Raw genomic sequence first — 22661 nt, 5'->3', positions numbered from 1 at the left:
GTATGGGAAAGCTTTCATACTATCCATCCTATCTATGCACATCATTATTTTCTTTACCTGTACCAGGTTCTCTATTCCCCCCCCCCCCCCCCACCACAAGCCTATTCTACTCCAAGAAAAAACATGCAATGCCTATCCTCTCTCTCCTTATAGTTGAAATATCTGATCTCAGACAACATGTTGGCAAATCTCCTCTGTACCCTCTGCGATGCATTCACATTCTTTATATAGTACGTAACCTAAAACTGCACACAGTGTACCAATTGTTGCCTAATAAAGGTTCCTAAAATTGTACCATGACTAAATGTTCTTATATGCAATCACTGAGCTGATGAATTCCAGCATCCTAAATGCTTTGTTCAAAATCACATCTACCTATACTTTAGAGATCTGTATATTCTCTAGAACTCTACCAGTCACAGTTGTTGGATCCAACTGTTTAATTCTTAGATGAGACTGTTTAATTGTCACTTCCTCTGCATTAAGTGAATGAAATGTTTTCTCACTGGTTAATTTAATACTGCAGTATTTGACTACATACTCTTTACTGCTATTCTCTTATCTACAAACTTGAATGGAATTTTTCTTAATCTCTGTAGTATAAAAATAGCTGTTTTATACTAGGTGCTATCTTTATTCTTTTGTCACTCTCTTTGCTTAGCCTTCTCTATCACTGTCTGTTCAGTTTTTCTCTGGTCTATCAACTCCTGATAAAACTATCGTGAAGCACAAGTTTTATACCTCATTTTTGACTTCTTAAAGAACCTTGGATCAAAAACATCAGAATCCATTACAGTGTGTGTCCTACCCTTATTAGGCCCCCTAGAATGCATCACCTCGCAATTATCTGGATTAAATTATACCTGCCAATTCTATTCTCAATTTACCAACCATTCTGTAACCTAAGATTATCCTTATCACTATCAGCACCACCATCAATTTCATGTCATAGAACACAGAATATTCACGACATTGTGCAGAATGTTTAATCTACTTCTAAACCAATCTAACCCTTCACTGCCGCATAGCCCTCCATTTTTCTTTCACCTGTGTACCTCTGTAAGAGTCTCTTAAATGTCCCTAATGTAATTGCCTCTACCACCACCCTGGTAGCATGTTCCATGTTTCCACACTGTGTAAAAAAAACCTCCCCCTGACATCCACCCTATACGTTCCTCCAAACACCTTAATATAATACCACCCCCCCCCCCCCCCAATATTAGCCTTTTCCACCCTGGAAAAAGTCACTGGCTGTCCACTCTTATCTATGCCTCTTGTCATCTTGTACATCTCTATCAAGCCATCCTCTCTCATTCTCTTTTGCTCCTAAGAGAAACGCCCTAGCTCATACACCCTATCCTCATGAGAGATGCTCTCCAATCCAAACAGAATCCCGGTCAATCTCCTCTGCACTCTCTATAAAGCTTTCAAATCCTTACCACAATGAAGCTACCAGAACTGAACAATACTCCAGGCATGGTCTAACCAGAGTTTTAGAGAACTCTCAAACTCAATCTGCAAATTTCCTACCTGATATTCAAGTCACTAATTAATATGACTAACAAAAAAGGTCTTAGCACTAATCATGGGTTTCTAATCATAAAGGCTATCCTCTACCATTGTTCTTTTTTTCCTGTTGCAAAGTTAATGTTGGAGTCAATTTGGATTTTGCCTTGGATCCCATGGTGATAGAAAGGGCATGTAAGAGATGGATAATGAAATTAGATCTAAAAATGGAAAAATCTGACAATAGATGAAGCTTTTGTGTTATTTCTGTGTTTCTCAATTACAGGATGTTTACGTGGGAAAGGAGTGGGAGTGAGGGTTGGAATGGCCTTTATAAAGCTGAGGTCTGGTTGTTCTATACAAAATGAATTGTTCCATATAAAATCATTTAAAGAAGAAAGGTTAGCTTTAATTGTGACAAGTACATCAAAACATTGAAACATACAGGTCCCAGGATGTGCCAGGGCAGCCTGTAATTATCACCTTGCTTCCAGCATTAACGTAACAACTTAACATTCATTGAATGAACCAATATATGAAATCTAAGTGAAGTACCAACATATTCCATGCGTTTCTGCATGCCAAAATTTATAGATGTACAGTCTACAAAGCCAGAGTTGTTATTTTTCTCCACACCTTGTGGCGTTTCGGGTGGCAATCTTGCCATTTCTTTAACAGTTAGTCTGCTTTTTATGAGGCCAAGCTACTAGTCAAGTCAAGTCACTTTTATTATAATTTCGCCCATAACTGCTGGTACGGTACATAGTAAAAATGAGACAACATTTTTTCAGGAGCGTGGTGTTGCATGACAAAAACTAGACCGAACTATATAAAAAACTACACTAGACTACAGATCTACCCAGAACTGCATAAAGTGCACAAAACAGTGCAGGCATTACAATAAATAATAAACAAAACAATAGGGCAGGAAGGTGTCAATCCAGGCTCTGGGTATTTAGGAGTCTGATAGCTTGGGGGAAGAAACTGTTAAATAGTCTGGTCGTGAGAGCCCAAATGCTTCGGTGCCTTTTCCCAGGTGTCAGGAGGGAGAAGAGTTTGTATGAGAGGTGAGTGGGGTCCTTCATAATGCTGTTTCCTTTGCGGATGCAGCGTGTAGTGTAAATGTCCGTAATGGCGGGAAGAGAGACCCCAATGATCTTCTCAGCTGACCTCACTATCCACTGCAGGGTCTTGCAATCTGAGATGGTGTAATTTCCGAACCTGGCAGTGATGCAGCTGCTCAGGACGCTCTCAATACAACCCCTGTAGAATGTGATGAGGATGGGGGGGGGGGTGGGGGGTGGGAGATGGACTTTCCTCAGCCTTCGCAGAAAGTAGAGACGCTGCTAGGCTTTCTTTGCTATGGAGCTGGTGTTGAGGGACCAGGTGAGATTCTCTGCCAGGTGAAAACCAAGAAATTAGGTGCTCTTAACGATCTCTACCGAGGAGCCGTCAATGTTCAGCAGGGAGCGGTCGCTCCGTGCCCTCCTGAAGTCAACAACCATCTCTTTTGTTCACATTCAGAGACAGGTTGTTGACTCTGCATCAGTCCGTTAGCCACTGCACCCCCTCTCTGTAAGCTGACTCGTCGTTCTTGCTGATGAGATACACCACAGTCGTGTCATTGGCGAACTTGATGATATGGTTTGAGCTGTGTGTTGCAGCAGTCATGGGTCAACAGAGTGAACAGCAGTGGACTGAGCACACAGCCCTGGGGGGCCCCCGTGCTCAGTGTGATAATGTTGGAGATGCTGCTCCCGATCCGGACTGACTGAGGTCTCCCAGTCAGGGAGTCTAGTATCCAGTTGCAGAGGGAGGTGTTCAGGCCCAGTAGGCTCAGCTCAACACTCAGCCCAGCAAAGGGGAAAAGCATGCAAGGAGCTGGATGGATTTGAACCCAGGACTATCTCCCTCAAGTTCGGTGCTGATGCAACTACACCAAAGGCCAGCTGCAAAGCCAGGGTAGTTATGCTTAATAGGTTTCAAATCAAACACTGAACCAGGACTTTTCAATGAAAACTTTTATTTTCCAACACACTGCTGTCACTAAATTCACCACTTAAAATAGAAAAAAGAATAAGTTAATTCTTGCATGTCAGTTTTTTTTTCCAATAAACGTGAACATCCACAAAGTTGTTCCCTGAGATAGAACATTTCAATTATGAGAGCCGATTGCATCAGCTAGGTTTAATTTTCTTGGAGTGGAGGAAGCAGAGACAGAAATTGATTGAGACATACGAAACTACAAGAGGCATAGATAGGGGTAGGTGGTGAGAAACTTTTCACCAGAGCAAAGGGCATAGATTTAAAATAAAGACAAGAAGCTTAGAAAATATCCAGGAATTTTATTTTGTTCCAAAAGGTATTTGGAATCTGGAATAAACAGATTGAAAAGTGGTGGAGGCAATGACACTCACAATATTTAAGAAGTCCTGAGGTAAGCATTTGAATTGTCAAAGGCATTGGAGGCTGCAGATACAGGTGCTGGTGAATCATACTAGTATAAATGGTACTTGATGATTGACATGGACATGTTGAGCAAAAAGCAGTTTTTTCCGTCCTGTATAATTTTCTAACTCCATAATTAAAATTATCTTTTTAGAAAACTTCAACTATGCTTATACACATTACAATATGCCAAATGAAAATAATCAAATAAATGGTTGGATAATAGGGCCATAAGATATAGGAGCAGAAGTAAGCCATTCGGCCCATTGAATCTGCTCTGCCATTCAATCATGGGCTAATCCAATTCTTCCAGTTATCCCCACTCCACTGCCTTCTCCCCTTGCCCTTTGATGCCCTGGTTAATCAAGAATCTATCTAATTCTCCCTTAAATGCACCCAATGACTTGACCTCCACAGCCGCTCATGGCAACAAATACCGCAGATTTACCACCCTGTGACTAAAGTAATTTCTCTGCATCTCTGTTCTAAATGGACATCTCTTGATCCTGAAGTCATGCCCACTTGTCCTAGACTCCCCGACCATGGGAAATAACTTTGCCATATCTAATCTGTTCAGGCCTTTTAACATTCGGAATGTTTCTATGAAATCCTCCCTCATTCTCCTGAACTCCAGAGAATACAGCCCAAGAGCTGCCAGACATTCCTCATACGTAATGCACTCATTCCTGGAATTATTCTCGTGAATCGTCTCTGAACCCTCTCTAATGTCAGTATATCCTTTCTAAAATAAGGAACCCAAAACTGCACACAATACTCCAAGTGTGGTCTGACGAGTGCCTTATAGACCCTCAACATCACATCCTTGCTCTTATATTCTATACCTCTGGAAATGAATGCCAACATTGCATTTGCCTTCTTCACCACTGACTCAACCTGGAGGTTAACTTTTAGGGTATCCTGCACAAGGACTCCCAAGTCCCTTCGCATCTCTGCATTTTGAATTCTCTCGCCATCTACATAATAGTCTGCCTGTTTATTTCTTCCACCAAAGCACATGATCATACACTTTCCAACATTGTATTTCATTTGCCACTTCTTTGCCCATTCCCCTAACCGATCCGAGTTTCTCTGCAAGCTCTCTGTTTCCTCAACACTACTCGCTCCTCCACCTATCTTTGTATCATTGGCATCCCACTCTCTGCCTTCTGCCGATCAGCCAATGCTCCACCCATGCTAGTAACTCCCCTGTAATTCCATGGACTCTTATCTTACTAAGCAGCCTCACGTGAGACACCTTGTCAAAGGCCTTCTGAAAATCCAAGCACACCACATTCACTGCATCTCCTTTGTCTACCCTGCTTATGATTTCCTCAAAAAATTGCAGTAGGCTAGTCAAGCAGGATTTTCCTTTCAGGAAAGCATGCTGGCTTTGGCCTATCTTGTCATGTGCCTCCAGGCACTCCGGAATCTCATCCCTAACAGTGGATTCCAACAACTTCCCAACCACTGACGTCAGGCTAACAGGTCTATAGTTTCCTTTCTGCTGCCTCCCACCCTTCGTAAATAGCAGAGTAACATTTGCAATTTTCCAGTCAACCGGTACAATGCCAGAATCTATCGATTCTTGAAAGATCATTGGCAATGCCTCCGCAAATTCTCCAGCTACTTCCTTCAGAACCCGAGGGTGCATTCCATCAGGTCTAGGAGATTTATCCATCCTCAGACCACTAACCTTCCTGAGTTATTTCTCAGTCGTAATTTTTACTGCATATACTTCACTTCCCAGATACTCTTGAATGTCCAGTTTACTGCAGATGTCTTCCACTGTGAAGACTAATGCAAAATACGCATTCAGTTTCTCTGCCATCTCTGCGTCTCTCGTTACAATATCTCTAGCACCATTTTTTATTGGTCTTATATCTACCCTCAACTCTTTTACCCTTTATATACTTGAAAAAGCTTTTGGTATCTTCGATATTAGTCACCAGCTTCCTTGCATAACTTATCTTTTCCTTCCTAGTTACCTTCTTAGTTTCCTTCTACAAATGTTTAACAGCTTCCCAATCCTTTATCTTCCCAGTAGCTTTGATGTACTTGTATGCCCTCCCTTTTGCTTTTACTTGGGCTCCAACTTCACTTGTCAGCTATGGTAGTGTCTTTGTTCCATTCAAAAAATTCTTCTTATTTGGAATATATCTGTCTTGCACTTTCCTCATTTTTCACAGAAACTGCCACCATTGCTGTTCTGCTGTCCTTCCTGCTAGTGTCCCTTTCTAGTCAACCTTGGCCAGTTCTCCTCTCATCCCATTGTAATTGCCTTTATTCCACTGATGTACCAACACACTGGAATTTAGTTTCTTCTTCTCAAATTTCAAAGTGAACTGAATCATATTGTGATCACTGTTCCCTAAGGGTTCTTTAACCTTAAACTCGCTTATCACCTCTGGATCATTGCACAACACCCAATCCAGCACAGCCAATCCTCTAGTGGGTTCAACAACAAGCTGTTCTAAAAAGCCCTCCTTTAGACATTCTACAAATTCTCTCTCTTGAGGTCCAGTACTGGCCTGGTTTTTCCAATCCACTTTCATGTTAAAATCCCCAATGATTATCATGACATTGCCCTTTTGTCACAGCTTTTCTATCACCCATTGTAGTTTGTAATTCACATCCATAATAAACTTATAAGGGTCAACTTAGGCTTTATCTACTTGTGTTTATAACTTAAAGTATATGCACATCTACAACACTTTCACTTTTAAAAAACATGTATTTGAGAAATTTCACAAGCTAATATACCACAGCACTGCCCTTAAAATACTTCCCTACCGATTCCCAGAAGTTTCACTGACACATTCAGTTTTGCTTTTGAAAGGTAATGATTTTGAAACATGGATATTTTCATTGGTTGACAACATTTAATTAGAAAACAATTAGCAGTTTTAATTTTTTTTGGATAAAACCAGAATCTGTTACTAAGCATGCAAATATGCATCGTTTAAATTTGTGACAATTTCTCCATAAAAATCTTAATTTAAACAATAACTCACCTCAGCATTTTGTTGTGTATTTATCTTAGGTGAAAGCATTCTGCCTGAAATTGGTTCCTTTAGAAACTGTTTCGTATTCACAGGAGAATCATCAGATTCAATTTGTTTTTTAAACTGGCTGACTAAATGCAATGAATTGCTTGATGCAGGTTTCTCCGTCTGTCAATTACATAAAAACAGATATCATTAGATGGGATGATATTTTTTAAAAATCTAGTTTAATAATAACTATGCTAGATTTTCATCTCTTCATGGTTTTAAGACATTTATTATTTAGTCCATCATCATGAATCGTCCAATAGTCCTCCAAAGGTCATTTAAAATTGCAATTGAAGAAAATGATTGAAAGAACAAAGTATCTGCATGTCACAAATTGAAGCAGTACATGATAAATAACCACAATGCATGATTGCTTACTTTATTCCAGGTGCCTTCAGCACAATGAACAAAACATCATTCTCCATGCATGGACAAAATTCACTAGATATCTGATGCAACAGCACTTTTTTTTCAGCCATTACCTAAATGAGAATTTATTTAACACTCACAAAATGCTGGAGGAACTCAGAAGGGCAGGCAGCATCTATGGAAAAGAGTAAACAGTCGATGTATCAGTCCTGATGAAGGATTTTGGCCTGAAGCGTCAACTGTTTACACTTTTCTATAGATGGTGCCTGGTCTGCTGAGTTCCTCCAGTGTTTTGTGTGTGTTGCTTGGATTTCCAGCATTTGCAGATTTTCTCATGTTTGAGAATTTATTTGAACTGTAATAAATAGTATTTACAAACATTTTCATGTCAAAACATTACAATTGAAAAATTTGAGCACACCCTTCGTTACAATACCAATCCCAATGCAAAACCTTACAGTTTCAACAGTAAATTTCCACATCAGGCATTCACATAATGACACCAGTCTTTATGTAATTTCCTTTCCAAACACTGCTGGGAAAATTACTGTCCTGAGACTGCTTATGATAGTGTCCTCCAAGAGAACATGCCTTAAAAACACAATGTTAGACTGAGAGGCCTGAAGTTAAGAATAAAATTACATAAATCCTTGCGCTGATACCACCACCACTTTAAATAAACTCACAATACAACCCAAGATCTCTGATAGGTATTCACCATCAACCTCCAACTCTGATCTACGTTTGAACATGTTATTTCAATTTATCCCATTTATTCTCCAAAGGTCAATTCACTCTTATCATCCAAACTTTTCCAAATTTTGCCCTGATCACCTTCAACTGTTGACTAGTAGTGCCTCCAATTCTTTCCCTCTTTTCTACAAGTAGCATTACTTTTGGTCATTATTCTCATTCCCTCCCTATGAACAAAGCACAAATGCAAGAAGTAATCCCTATCCCATCCCTGAGAAATCAACCTTCACAGCCAAGACACAAAGAATGTTTCTAGGGCTTTCACCACACCACATGGCTCCCCACAAAAAGAAGGCACCAGCATCACAGTATCAGTATTATCATTAAGCGCCTATTCATCTTCAAAGCACACCTCCATACTGACACTGAGGAGGATCAAGTTTGAAAATAACCAGCAACTAAGTCAGTAGCAAGTGAATTTTAATGCAGTGGGACAACAACCACATCCTTTTAGAACTTACTGCACTTTCTAGACAAGTTAGATTCATTACCAAGAGAAGGAAACCTTAGGTTCACTCTACATTATAATGAATAGACTACATCTTTTCAGCATAAATGAAATAGACTTGAAAAACTAAAGTATTTTGTTAAAATACACAGTTAAATGTCATTGCCAAAGGGTCCTCATTATTCTATTTGAAATATTGCATTCTGTTAATAAATGCATTCAAATGCATGGCATAAAATGAAACAGAATGAAAGCATATTCTTTTCCAAATTGAAAGGAGTAGATTGTGTACACTGCTGTCTTCTCCAAAAGTTGTAGTAACCGAAGACCCTTCTTTTAGTTTCTCCGATGCAAATGAAAGACAGAATTTAGGCATAAAACTGCTAAATCACTCAGCAAAATTTTAAATCCTCCTCATATCAAAAGTCCTTCAACTTATGAACTGTCTTCTTCTGTTGTTTAGCAGTCCCAGGGAATCTAGGATGACTTGCTTCCAGTCCAAGTTTTGTGGGTATTGAGTTGGCTGATGAAATCAATATGGGACCCGCAGACTCTTCCTCACAGGGGGCCAGAGGGGCTCAAAGAGTGGCCATGTAAGTAGTTTGTGAGGAGGTGTACTTCTGCCTATGCAGGATTTTGGTGAATACATGATGATGAACAATGTTTTTAATATTTCCCTCAATGCTCTTTTGCCACTAATGTGCCAGAGATTCCAAGATGTCGGGGCGGAGGGTTGTTATTGTATTTTGAGGAACCTTTAAGAACATCCTTTAATCTTTACCTCTGTTCTGTTAAATTCTGTACCAAAACAGCCATAGTTCTTTGGAAGTATTTTCAAGAAAGAAAGCCACAAAAAATAATCTTGGATGACTATCTTTTAAATCATCATTTTTGGGCCAAGTGTAAAAGGTAACAGTTCATGGCCTCAAGGCCATATCACCAATGGTGTTACCTTATCAACAATTTACAGACAATGCATAACAAAAAAAAAATCATGTGTTCCAATTCAAGTCTGGCACCAGTTGCATTGGATCTATATCAGGTAAGAAGGAATCTGGCTATTCTAGAGGGGATATGAGAGGTGTCATACAGCACTTCCCTCGGCTTGCAACACTCAACAATATGAAAGTCATCAAGCAGGCTGGGCAGCTAATCAGGTTGAAGATTTTCATAGGTAGTAAAGTAGGGCATAAACCGCTTGAGTTATAATAAACCTCTCATGCATTGCACAGAAAAACAGATGGGATCGAACAGTAGAAGTATCATAATTTTTAACAGTTTTTAAATTATGGTATTTTATGTTATCATCAATGGAAATCCACATGAGTGAAATGAATGTTTCAAGGTCAGGGCAGTTAATCAGCAGTATTGGCACCAGTTATATAAAAATCCACAACCTTCTTCCAGACTCTTCTTGTTAGCTTTGAGTCATGATCTGTCAGATGCCCCTACCAGTTCACCCAAGCCACATTAAGAAGCATCGCTTTGAATTTAGTTGAGCTTCCACTAACAACAAAGATATTGACAGCGAACTACCAACTGCAGAGAAAGTAACAAAAGCATTTTTTGCACAAAGAATGAGGAAAAAGGAAAAAAAAGCACAGAAAGTAGTGAGATAGTATCTGTTGTGAGAGTACCAATCAGTTAATATTTTAGATGGCGACCCAACAGAAACTATTTCCCAAAAATTGATGTTTTTGACCATTAATTGTATTACATTTGCTTTAAAAAGGAACTGTAATAATTAAATAAATCATATCACTCAATCTCCCTAAATGGAGCATAGGAAACACTATAAGGATATACTGATCTGAGCCTACCATCATGCTTAACACAATGTGAAAGGATGAACTATGTGGTGAGCCTCAACCATGCGTGTTCACAGCAACTGTGGTTTGTCCCAGAATCACAAACAGACAAGTGATGGTGCACAGTGTTCTGGTCTAATCAGCTGAAATGGAACCATCTTAATTCTACAAGAACTTTTGTATAAAGAGGATGAAGATCAAGAAAGAAATTCTGGGTTCTAACAGTTGTTGTAATGCACTCAAATCCTGCTTTTTTTAATTATAACTGTATCTATACAAATATAAACATATACAGTGCCTATAAAAACATGCACCTCCCCCCCTTGGAAGCTTTCATGTTTTATTGTTTTACAACATTGAATCACGGTGGATTTAACTTGGCATTTTTGATACTGATCAACAGAAAAGACTCTTTTGTGTCAAAGTGAAAACAAATCTCTACAAAGTGATCTAAATTAATTACAAATATAAAACTCTAAATAATTCATTGCCTAAGTATTCACCCTCTTCAGGTCAGTATTTAGTAGATGCACCTTTGGCAGCAATTACAGCCTTGAGTCTGTGTGAATAGGTCTCTAAAAGTTTTGCACATCTGGACACTGCAATTTTTCCCCATTCTTCTTTATAAAACAGCTCAAGCTCAAGCTCTGTCAGATTGCATGGGAGTCATGAGTGAAAAGATCTTTTCAAGTTCAGCCACAAATTCTCAATTGGATTGGGGTCTGGACTCTGACTTGACCACTCCAGTACATTCACTTGTTTGTATTTAAGCCATTGCTGTGTAGCTTTGGATTTATGCATGGGCTCATTATCTTGCTGGAAAACAAATCTTCTCCCAGGTTGCAGTTCTCCTGGAGACTGCATCAGGTTTTCCTCCAGGATTCCCCTGTATTTTGCTGCAATCATTTTACCCTCTACTTTCACAAGCCTTCCAGGGCCTGTTGCAGTGAAGCATCTCCACATCATGATTCAGCCACCACTATGCTTCACTAAAAAGCTCAATTTTGGTTTCATCAAACCATAAATCCTTCTTCCAGATGACTTCAGTTTCACACATGCCTTCTGGATAACTCTAGCTGAGACTTCATGTGATTATTTTTCCCCCCAGTAGTGGCTTTCTCTTTGCCACTCCCCCATAAAGCTGCAAATGCTGAAGCATCTGGGCAACAGTTGCATGCACAGTTTCTCCCATCTCAGCCACTGAAGCTCCAGAGCTGGCATAGGTCTCTTGGTGGCCTCCCTCAACAGTCCCCTGCACAGTCACTCAGTTTTTGAGGACGGCCTACTCTAGGTAGATTTACAGCTGTGCCATATTCGTTCCATTTCTTGATGATTGACTTTACTACTCCAAGGGATATTCAGTGATTTGGAAATTTACTTGTATCCATCTCCTGACTTGTGCTTTTCAATAACCTTTTTGTGGATATGCTTGGAGTGTGGTTTTGGCCAGTATACTGACTCACCAGCAGTTTGAGCTTCCAGAAACAGGCATATTTTTACTACAATCAATTGAAATACCTTGACTGCACACAGGTCTCTCTCTCTCTCTCTCAGTCTTGTTTTACAGTGGTTGGCACCCAGCTTAATGGTGCATTACCACCACCTTCTGCTCCGGAGTGTGCAAAAGACTCACATTCTAAATCCCTTCACCCAATCGCACACACACACATACCCTAACCTACACTTTATCCTCCCATCTTTGGCCATCCTAGTACCCTATTCCTGTTTATCCATCATATCCTATAAAAAAACCCCTGTACCCCTTAAGAAAACTAAAAATACCCTAACCTGTGTTCTCTCACCCATGCCCAGCAACCTTTTTAATGTGAATTCCTGCACCCCCAATTCCCTTAAATTAATTCTCATCATCTCTCTCTCTCTCTGTATCCCATACTTATTGCAATTCAGAACTACATGTTCTACTGACTTCTCTTCCTGACATTCCTCACAGAGTCCTGTCTGGTGTTTCCCTATCAATTTCAATGTTTGGTTTAGTGCACAGTGCTCCAGCCTTAACCTAGTCCATACAATTTCCTCTCTTCTGTATCTACTACCTACCCTAGTACCTGCAACACTTTTTTGTATTTGATATAAATGCCTTCCTTTCCCCTCCCTGTCCCATCTTTCTTGCCACATTTGGTTGATTTTTTTCCCAAATTACACACTTAACCTCTGCTTTACTGATATTAATATGTATTTTTATATTTTCTTTCTTTAATGCCCTCTTTGCCAACTCATCCACCCTTTCATTCCCCTTCACCCCAACATGAGCTGGAACCCATAGAAATTTAACCTGACCTCTCTGATTTGCAACTCTTGTGACTGACTGAAGGACTTCATGAAGTACATCTTGCCGGCTGTTTGAGTGAGAAGACCTTAGACTTGCTAGAACTGAAGATGAATCTGAGCATATCAACACTTTGACTAGTCTAGCTTTCTCCACCCAACACAACGCAAGCAACACTGCCATCATCTCCACTGTATACACCGCTAACTTATCAGATGTTCTTCTGCTGATTGCAATTGCTTTTGATGGTATAGCCACCCCAAACCCTGTCACTCCTGTCTCAGGTTCCTTAGCACCATCTGTATAGACCTGAGTATAATCACTATACTTTTCCATCACATGACAGTTAAATGCACTTACCTAATCAGTTTTATATTTTCCTTTCCTTTTTACCTCTAACAAATGCCAGTCTACGTCAGGCCATACAAGCTTCCATGGAGCCACAACCAGATAAACTACTGAAGGACTTATCCTTAGATCAAACACTCCACATGATCTAGCAATATCATTCCCTACCCGACTAAAGTTTTCCCTCTGAAACCTTCCATTTTCCCAGGACTCCTGCAACACTCCTTTAGCAGGGTGAGAATCATTGTGTCCCTGCAAATTAGCTAGTAGTTTGCCATCAATTGCATTCTTCTTAATTCCAAAGCCATTACTCCCATTTCTACCTGCAGGGCTGATACCGGTTATGTTTTAAAAGCCCCACTGCACACTCTCAAAACCTGAGCCTGAATCACATCCAGTTTCCTTATAAGAGACCTAGCTGCTGCTCCATATGCTACACTTCCATAATCCAACACAAATCTTACTAAAGCCACATACATTCTCTTCAATGCTGAACAACTTGCTCCCCATTCCCTACCTGTCTGCACACAGGTCTCCAAAACAGATCTCAATTTAACTAATTATGTGACCTCTAAGACCAATTGGTTGCACCAGCAATGATTTTGTGATATTAAAAGGGGGTGAATATTTAAGCAATCAGTTATTTTGTGTTTTATATTTGTAATTAGTTTAGATCACTTTGACACAGAAGAGTCTTTTTCTGTTGATCAGTGTCAAAAAAGCCAAATGAAATCCACTCATTCAATGTTGTAAAACAATGAAACATGAAAACATCCGGGGGAGGAGAAGAGGGGTGAATACTTTTTATAGGCACTACTTTTTAATGAAATACACAACAATTGGAATACTACTAATGCTGCTACAGTACTATAAAATTTTGTATTAGTTCCTAATAGTCATCGACAGAGAAATTCATGCAGCATACATTGCTGTGTTCTTTTGATTAATTCAATTTTAAAAATCAGTACAGACATCGTGGATAATTTTTTGCTAGTGTCAAATCTTTTTGCAGAATCTTGATAAGTGTCTGAATTATTTTAAAGTCAAAATTTTTTAAAAATTGTTAAAAAATCACTGCATCAGCCCAAATAGATAACATAACACAAGAATGTGCAAGTGACACTGTTTAAAAACTTCTGTCGAAGCATTGTGTAGTATCTAACAGCCACTCAAGTGCATATGACTGACCCTATTTAAAACCTGTTCAGCAAAAGTCTCCTGTCCCAATTAAGTAGCATAGTGTTCCAAATGAACAAAGGGAATCCCAGCTATTTTTCCAATTAGTTTTTGTTTCTTAAGAGTTGTCCCAAATAAGCAGCTGCCGCAATTAACCAATGGCCAATTAACCAGAATGTGAGTTCAAAAGTATTCACCCCTCTTTGCTTATTACTTAGTTGAAACACCTCTTGTAGCTATTACAGCCATTATTCTTTTCGGATAAATCTCTATTAGCTTTGCACAACATGATGGAGCAAGATTTGCCTATTTTTCCTTGCAAAATTGCTTAAGTTGTGTCGGGTTAGTTGGAATGTGGCAGTAGACAGCAATCATGAGGGGTTGCCAGATATGTTTAATCAGTTTAAGGTCAGGACTCTGACTAGGCTAAGCAAGGACATCAATTTTCTTCATTTGGAGCCACTCCATGATTGTTCTAGCTTAGCACTCTGGGTAGTTGTCCTGCTGAAAGATGAACTTCCTCTCCAGTTTAAGCTTTCTGACAGAGGCTAGCAGGTTTTTAAACCAAGATTTTTCTGTTTTTAACAGCATTCATCTTCCCATCAATGCTGACCAATTTCCAGTCCCTACTGCTAAAAAGTATCCCTATTGCATGATGTTACCTCCACCATACATAACAATATATGTAAGTAAGATAGCATATACTTATTTCCCATACATTGCGTATCCTAAACCAAATATTCCCATCTTTTAATGGAAGTTAATATGAAGACAACTTTTGACCTTGACATATCACAGGTAATTTAAATTTTCAGCTTTACCACAAGATTATTGACCAGACTGATTTTCTTTCAAATTGATTTTGAAATAAATTTCACAGGAATTCAGCAAGTCTTTGCAATAAATTGATAACTGGCTAGATCTCAGTTACAACTAATCTACTTTACCAATGTATTCACACATTTTCAGGGATAAAGACAAGAATTCCTTCAAATCTAGTTGGAAAAATGTGTAACTGTTGATCAGTTGCTCACAATATGCTAGGTTTACAAACATGATACAGTAATCAGTTTGCAGACTCCAATCTTTTGAAGGCTGTGAATCAAAAACCAAAAACTCATCAAATTAAACTTAATATCAGGCAAACTTCAAACATTAAAAAATTAATTTCTAGATCTCTGTGTTACAATGTATTTAAATATTAAATATTATCTTTAATGAAAATGTATAATAGTGAGTTGCCTGTACCTGGAAAGGGGAAAACCTGTGAAGCTTCAGCGCCCCCTTTTGATGGAATTTAGCAAAGCAACTGGAACAGTAATCTTCTCCACACTCCATACAAACCTTGGGAAATTCAGGAAACATGCTAAAGTGACATTAGCTGAAACTATCACTGATATAAAAGGAAGATATTTATGCTCTAAATATTTATGCAATCATCTTTCCGACATATAAGCGGCAAAAGAAAAACTGACTTTAAATTCTACATGGTGAGATAAACAGAAATTCACACTCAAGGCGTGCAAATAGTATGAATCTTGACATTGGTCTTGATTTTTGATATATCACAATTAATAAATGCAAAACTGTAGATATATGCATTAGTTATTTCATGAAGTGTGTTCCTAGCAGGAAAATCTTCTCTGAGAGTGCAACAAGAAATAAGATCATTTTTGAAAAGTGTCAGGTTAAAGCAACAAGACTCAAAAATATACAACAACACTATGAGAAAACATGTTATTAGAGTATTTATAATGTTCCAAAAAAAAGATATTTTGCTTCAAGCAAATATAGATCTGTTAAAGGTCTTAACTGAATTATAGAAAGAGATAACTGTGATGATCAGGAATTTCTACATAAAATTTTTAAAATTTAAAGTTAGTCTGGTACCTAAATTCAGCACAAAATTTTCTTGAATGGCATAACCATCAAGTCATACTGAAATATCTGTCCAACAAACATGCTTGTTGGCAGGACCATTGCACTGCTTGCAAAACTGCATAAGACAAATAAAATGTGCCAGATATTTGTATTGATCTTTTAAATTCTTTGAGCAAGAAACTTAAAATCTGAAGCAACCAAACAACTATCTGTGAGCACTAGTCCCAATACCGTTAAGAAAGTAGTTAAGAGTTTGCCAATCAGAAATTGATTCTTACTCAAACATTGTAATATGTTGAAAAAGAAAGTACAACAAAAAGAAGACAGAAATGATCTGATTTAATGACCTAAAGCAGATTACTAAAAGGAATGCAACATAATGTAGTAGTCAATTCAGCAGCAGTTCTACTCAAGGTGCAACTATATGGATTCAAACCAATATTTATGACGTGTAACATCTTTTCAGTACAAAATTTTTCTATGATGATATCTTGTGAGAATGAAATATAGATTCACATTAACATCAGAACAAAAATGGAACAAAGGTAAAAATAAGCTCCACACTCAGCTTTAATAGAACCTCACAATGCTGAGCAGTTTAAACATTTTCAGAAACTTCTAGAAATTTGTAAAAAAAAATGTTTAACAAGCCTTGGAGAGATTTCAAATGGATTGGAGAGTCATTAATATATTTTAAATGCACAAGCCTTGAGAAAACATATAAGGAAATTCCTAAGGTAACAAACAATTAGAAAGACATTATGAATTTAACTATTTAAAATCTGCCATCTATGTCTCTAAGCCATTCTTGAAGGATTTCTATTAAAAATCATTCTTCCTTTATGAAGAAACACTTATTGTGCCATTTCAAACAGATGCAAAATCACCTAGCTCAAACTTTCCTTCCCAAGGTCGTGGTACATATTGGTACCAACGACATAGGTAGGAAAAGGGAAGAGGTCCTGAAAAAAAGGACTACAGGGAGTTAGGAAGGAAGTTGAGAAGCAGGACCGCAAAGGTAGTAATCTTGGGATTACTGCCTGTGCCATGCGACAGTGAGTATAGGAATAGAGTGAGGTGGAGGATAAATGCATGGCTGAGGGATTGGAGCGGGGGAAGGGATTCAGATCTCTGGATCATTGGGACCTCTTTTGGGGCAGATGTGACCTGTACAAAAAGGACGGGATGCCCTTGAATCCCAGGGGGACCAATATCCTGGTGGGGAGGTTTGCTAAGGCTACTGGGGAGAGTTTAAACTAGAACTGTTAGGGGGTGGGAACAGAACTGTAGAGACTATGGAAGAGGATCCATTCAGCAGTCTTATCACAGTTGGAAAGAAGTGGTTCCCAAACTTGGCCGTACAAATCTTCATGCTCCTGAACGTTCTCCCAGAGGGAAGAGGGACAAAAAGTGTGTTGGCTGGGTGGGCCGTGTCCTCGATTATCCTGGCAGCACTGCTCCAACAGCGTGTGGTGTAAAGTGAGTCCAAGGATGGAAGATTGGTTTGTGTGATGTGCTGGGCTATATTCACAATCTTCTGCAGCTTCTTCCAGTCTTGGACAGGACAACTTCCATACCAGGTTGTGATGCACCCTAGAAGAATGCTTTCTACAGTGCACCTATAAAAATTAGTGAGGGTTTTAGGGGACAGGTCAAATTTCTTCAGCTTTCTCAGGAAGTAAAGGTGCTGGTGGGCCTTCTTGGCAGTGGACTCTGCTTGGTTAGACCAAGTCAGGTCATTTGTGATATTCATCCCGAGGAACTTAAAGCTTTTGACCTGTTCCATCTGCGCATCACCAATGTAGATGGGGTCGTGTGGTCCGCTACTCCTTCTGAAATCAACAACCAATTCCTTCGTCTTGCTGACATTGAGGGACAGGTTATTGTCTTTGCACCATGCCACCAGGTTCTTAATTTCCTCCCTGTACTCAGACTCATTATTACCCAAGATATGGCCTACAATTCTGGTGTCATCAGCAAACTTATATATTGAGTTCGACGGAAACTTGGCTACATAATCATGGGTGTACGGTGAGTACAGCAGGGGGCTGAGTACACAGCCTTGTGGGGCACTAGTGCTCAGAGTGATTGTAGAGGAGAGCTTGTCCCCTACTCTTAGAGCCTGGGTCCTGTCTGTGAGGAAGTTGAAGATCCAGCTGCAGATCTGAGTGCTAAGACCTAGGTTCCAGGAGCTTAAGAATCAGTTTATTTGGAATGATGGTATTAAAGGCAGAGCTGTAGTCATTGAAAAGGAGCCTTACATATGCATCTTTATTCTCCAGGTGTTCTAAGGAGGAATGTAGTGCCAGAGAGATGGCATCTGCCATTGACCTGTTGCTCCAGTAGGCAAATTACAAAGCATCATGGTTGACCGGTAGGTTATGGTTGATGTGTGCCATAACCAATCACTCGAAGCACTTCATAGCAATTGATGTTAGAGCCACAGGTTGGTAGTCATTCAGACATGCCACCTTGCTTTTCTTCGGCACCAGGATTATCGTTGCCTTCTTAAAACACAAGGGGATCTTAGACTGAAGCAGGGAGCAGTTGAAAATGTCAACAAACACTCCAGCTAGTTCGCTTGCACAGGCCCGGAGAACCCATCCCGGGACGCCATCTGGGCCCATAGCCTTCCTTGGATTTATCTTCAGGAAGGCTCTTCTTAAGATCTTCCTCGGTGACGATGAATCTTGATGCCACCAGGTCCGGTTCATCCAGAGGGGGTGGGACGCTCCTCTTCTGTTCGAATCTTGCGTAGAATACGTTAAGTTCATCAGGAAGAGAAGCGCTACAGTTATTGATATTCCCAGCCTTTTCTTTGCGCCCATTGATCTCATTTAAACCTTGCCATAGTCTACTGGCATCCCTCTGTTTAGCCTGGGCTTCCAACTTGGCTTGATATTGCCTCTTGGTGCCCTTAATGGCTTTCCGGAGTCCACGCCTGGATTCCATGAAGTGACTGGTATCCCCGGACATAGAAGCCACAGCTCTAGCCTTCAAAAGGGACTGGACCTCATAATTCATCCAAGGCTTCCGGACAGACAGTCCCCTGTGCATTTCCAGATAAAGTCCACGACAGCTGAGGCATACTCATCGAGGTTAGCTGCCGTCCTTGAATACTAACCAATCCACCAATTCAAAGCAGTCACGGAGGACCTCATCCATTTCCTCTGTCCAATGTGACACCACTTTTGACACTGTGATCTCCCGCTTCAGTTTCTGTTTGTAAGCCGGGAGGAGGAGTACAGCCTGATGATCCGATTTTCCGAAGTGAGGTCATTGGACGGAACGGTAGACATCCTTGACTGCTGTGTAACAGTGGTCAAGTATATTCGGGCCTCTAGTGGAGCAGGAGACATGTTGGTATAACTTTGGTAGCGCAGGTTGACTCTGTGGTTAAGAAAGTGTATGGTGTATTGGCCTTCATCGATCGTGGAATTGAATTTAGGAGCCGAGAGGTAATGTTTAAGCTATATAGGACCCTGGTCAGACCCCACTTGGAGTACTCTGCTTAGTTCTGGTCGTCTCACTACAGAAAGGATGTGGAAGTCATAGAAAGGGTGCAGAGCAGATTTACAAGGATGTTGCCTGGATTGGGGAGCATGCCTTATGAGAATAGGTTGAGTGAACTCGGCCTTTTTTCCTTGGAACGACAGAGGATGACCTGATAGAGGTGTACAAGATGATGAGAGGCATTGATTGTGTGGATAGTCAGAGGCTTTATCCTAGGGCTGAAATGGTTGCCACAAGAGGATACAGGTTTAAGATGCTAGGGAGTAGGTATAGAGGAGATGTCAGGGGGAAGTTTTTTACTCAGAGAGTGGTGAGTGCATGAAATGGACTGCCGGCAACGGTGGTGGAGACAGATATGATAGTATCTTTTAAGAGACTTTTGGACAGGTACATGGAACTTAGAAAAATAGAGGACTATGGGTAAGCCTAGTAATTTCTAACGTTGAGACATGTTCAGCACAACTTTGTGGGCTGAAGGGCCTGTATTATGCTGTAGGTTTTCTATGTTTCTATACATTTTAAGTATGAGTAAAGGGAAACATTATAATTTCAGTTTCCTAGTATTCTCAGGTTAAACACCACAATTAAAGAGTTTGAATGGTTTTCAAAAACTTTGCAGATAACTTGTTCAATGCTGAATCAAGCTTTCTTTAGAATTATAATATTGCTAACTTTAAATGGGTCCAAGTTTACTTCAAACTCAGATTGGTATTTGCCAAAAAGCTTGACTATTGTTCCAAAAAATGTATTTTTTTACAACTAATTTCTGCGTTATGTCACTTCTTCCTGTTTTTGTAACCATTAATTTAAACAGACTTCCACTGATTAAGTTAGATATTCCAAAAAACATTAAAGTTCAAATTCTTTTGGACATAATAGATCGATTACTTACTTACCAACACAGGATGTCTGGTCTCACACTGTCCACATAGCTTCCCATCGACTTTTGGCCTTTCAGTTTCACGAACTGGTATACTGGAGGATTCACGTTTTGGAGGCTCTGAAATAACACAATACGGATTCATTTTTATATACTTATAACCAATAGAAACTCTAATTGATGAAAAGTAGTCATACCTATACATTGATCCTTCAGTATTCTGATTTTTGCCTTTCCAGAAGTTTTCTGTGACAGAAGAATAGCACTTTAAATAATTTTATATTTTTCTTCAGAAAACAACAGAAATAGCATTTGCATGAAACTGTTTACATATGGAAATTCAAAAATGAAAACATATTATAGTTAGAGAGAGAGACAATCATTTGTTTGGAAAGTACCACATAATTAAAGTTTACTTCCATGCATGTCAAATAAACAATATAGAAATTGCTCAAAATATCTATTCAAATTTACAAGTCATTAACAATATCAATGAATGGGATGAGCCAAACATTTGAGTCCATCCATAAGAGTAATAACATAAACTGTCCCTTTTTTTTGCAAAGTAACGTTTTACAGCTACTTTCTGTTGCATTGTTCAATAGCAGTTAGCACAATTAAGTACATCGTGTCCCAAGCCTCAGGTATTCTGATATTCTTCGTTACAATCTTCTCCTCAGATATTTCCAAGAAATACAGATGTCAAATGGCTAAAACCAAATAAATTTTTTGAACTTCTCCCTCCCCTGCTGACCCTCCTTTTCCTCTCAATGATATTTAAAAGCATCATTTGTCTACTTTTCCCTCCAAATATGCCCCTGCCACACCAAGTCACATAACCTATTCCTGCCATCTTTTCTTGCAAATATCTCAGATTTCAAGAGCAATAATTCCTACTCCAGATGTCTCACCACCCTGACTCACACAGCACATAAATCAAAATATTATACTATAAATGAGTTAATAAAATATAATTCAACAAGCATGTAGTAAAGTACAGCACAGGTAAACAGTAAATAGCTCGCTGTCCTAGTGACTAGATCTCAGTGGCAGGACATTATTCATTAGTCTCACAATCTGAGGGATGAAGCTGTTACCCAGTCTGTCAGTCTAGTCTTGATACTTCTGTACATCCTTCCTGATGGTAGTGGGTCAAAGAGTTTGGGGATGTCTTTCTTTTTTAAATAAAAGAGGGAGATGTCTTCCTATTTTAAACAAAGGGGCTTCCCCTCTTCCACCATTAACTCTGCTCTCAAGTGCATCTCTCCGATTTCCCGCACATCTGCCTGCACCTCATTCACCCGCCACCCCACTCGGGATAGAGTTCCCCTTGTCCTCACCTACCACCCCACCAGCCTCTAGGTCCAATGTATAATTCTTCGTAACTTCCGCCACCTCCAATGGGATCCCACTACCAAGCACATCTTTCCCTCCCCCCATCTTTCTGCTTTCCGCCGGGATCGCTCCCTACGCGACTCCCTTGTCTATTCGACCCCCCCCATCCCTTCCCACCGATCTCCCTCCTGGCATTTATCTTTGTAAGTGGAACAAGTGCCACACCTGCCCTTACACTTCCTCCCTCACCACCATTCAGGGCCCTAGGCAGTCCTTCCAGGTGAGGTGACACTTCACTTGTGAGTCAGCTGGTGTGATATACTGCATCCGGTGCTCCCGGTGTGGCCTTTTATATATCCGTGAGACCCAACGCAGACTGGAAGATTGTTTCACTGAACACCTACACTCTGTCTGCCAGAGAAAGCAGGATCTCCCAGTGGCCATACATTTTAATTCCACGTCCCATTTCCATTCTGATATGTCTATCCATGGCCTCCTCTACTGTCAAGATGAAGCTACACTCAGGTTGGAGGAACAACACCTTATATACTGGCTGGGTAGCCTCCAACCTGATGGTATAAACATTGACCTCTCTAACTTCCGTTAATGCCCCTCCTCCCCTTCTTACCCCATCCCTGATATGTTTAGTTTTTATCCCCCCTCCTCTTTTTTTCTTTTTCCCTGCCCATCACTCTGCCTGTTCTCCATCTCCATCTGATGCTCCTCTCCCCCTTTCTTTCTCCCTAGGCCTCCCATCCCATGATCCTTTCCCTTCTCCAGATCTGTATCCCTTTTGCCAATCACCTTTCCAGCTCTCAGCTTCACCCTACCCCCTCCAGTCTTCTTCTATCATTTTGCA

General features: G+C 39.9%; 1 protein-coding gene across 1 annotated transcript in view; it reads right to left on the bottom strand.

Moving 5' to 3' along the window:
• The window catches only part of zbbx (zinc finger, B-box domain containing), a 146491-nt gene that overhangs the window by 102799 nt on the left and 21031 nt on the right, over positions 1-22661 (bottom strand). Inside the window, exons 5-8 of the mRNA XM_059946888.1 lie at positions 20665-20713; positions 20484-20587; positions 15442-15537; positions 6966-7124 (exon numbers count right to left, since the gene is read on the bottom strand). Coding sequence (XP_059802871.1) covers positions 6966-7124; positions 15442-15537; positions 20484-20587; positions 20665-20713 — 408 coding nt within the window. The remainder of the gene's footprint in view (positions 1-6965; positions 7125-15441; positions 15538-20483; positions 20588-20664; positions 20714-22661) is intronic.

Source organism: Hypanus sabinus, chromosome 2, assembly GCF_030144855.1.
Source record: "Hypanus sabinus isolate sHypSab1 chromosome 2, sHypSab1.hap1, whole genome shotgun sequence".
NCBI lineage: Eukaryota > Metazoa > Chordata > Chondrichthyes > Myliobatiformes > Dasyatidae > Hypanus > Hypanus sabinus.
The sequence above is the reverse complement of the archived record's forward strand: the minus strand, read 5'-3'. Positions and strand labels throughout refer to the sequence as shown.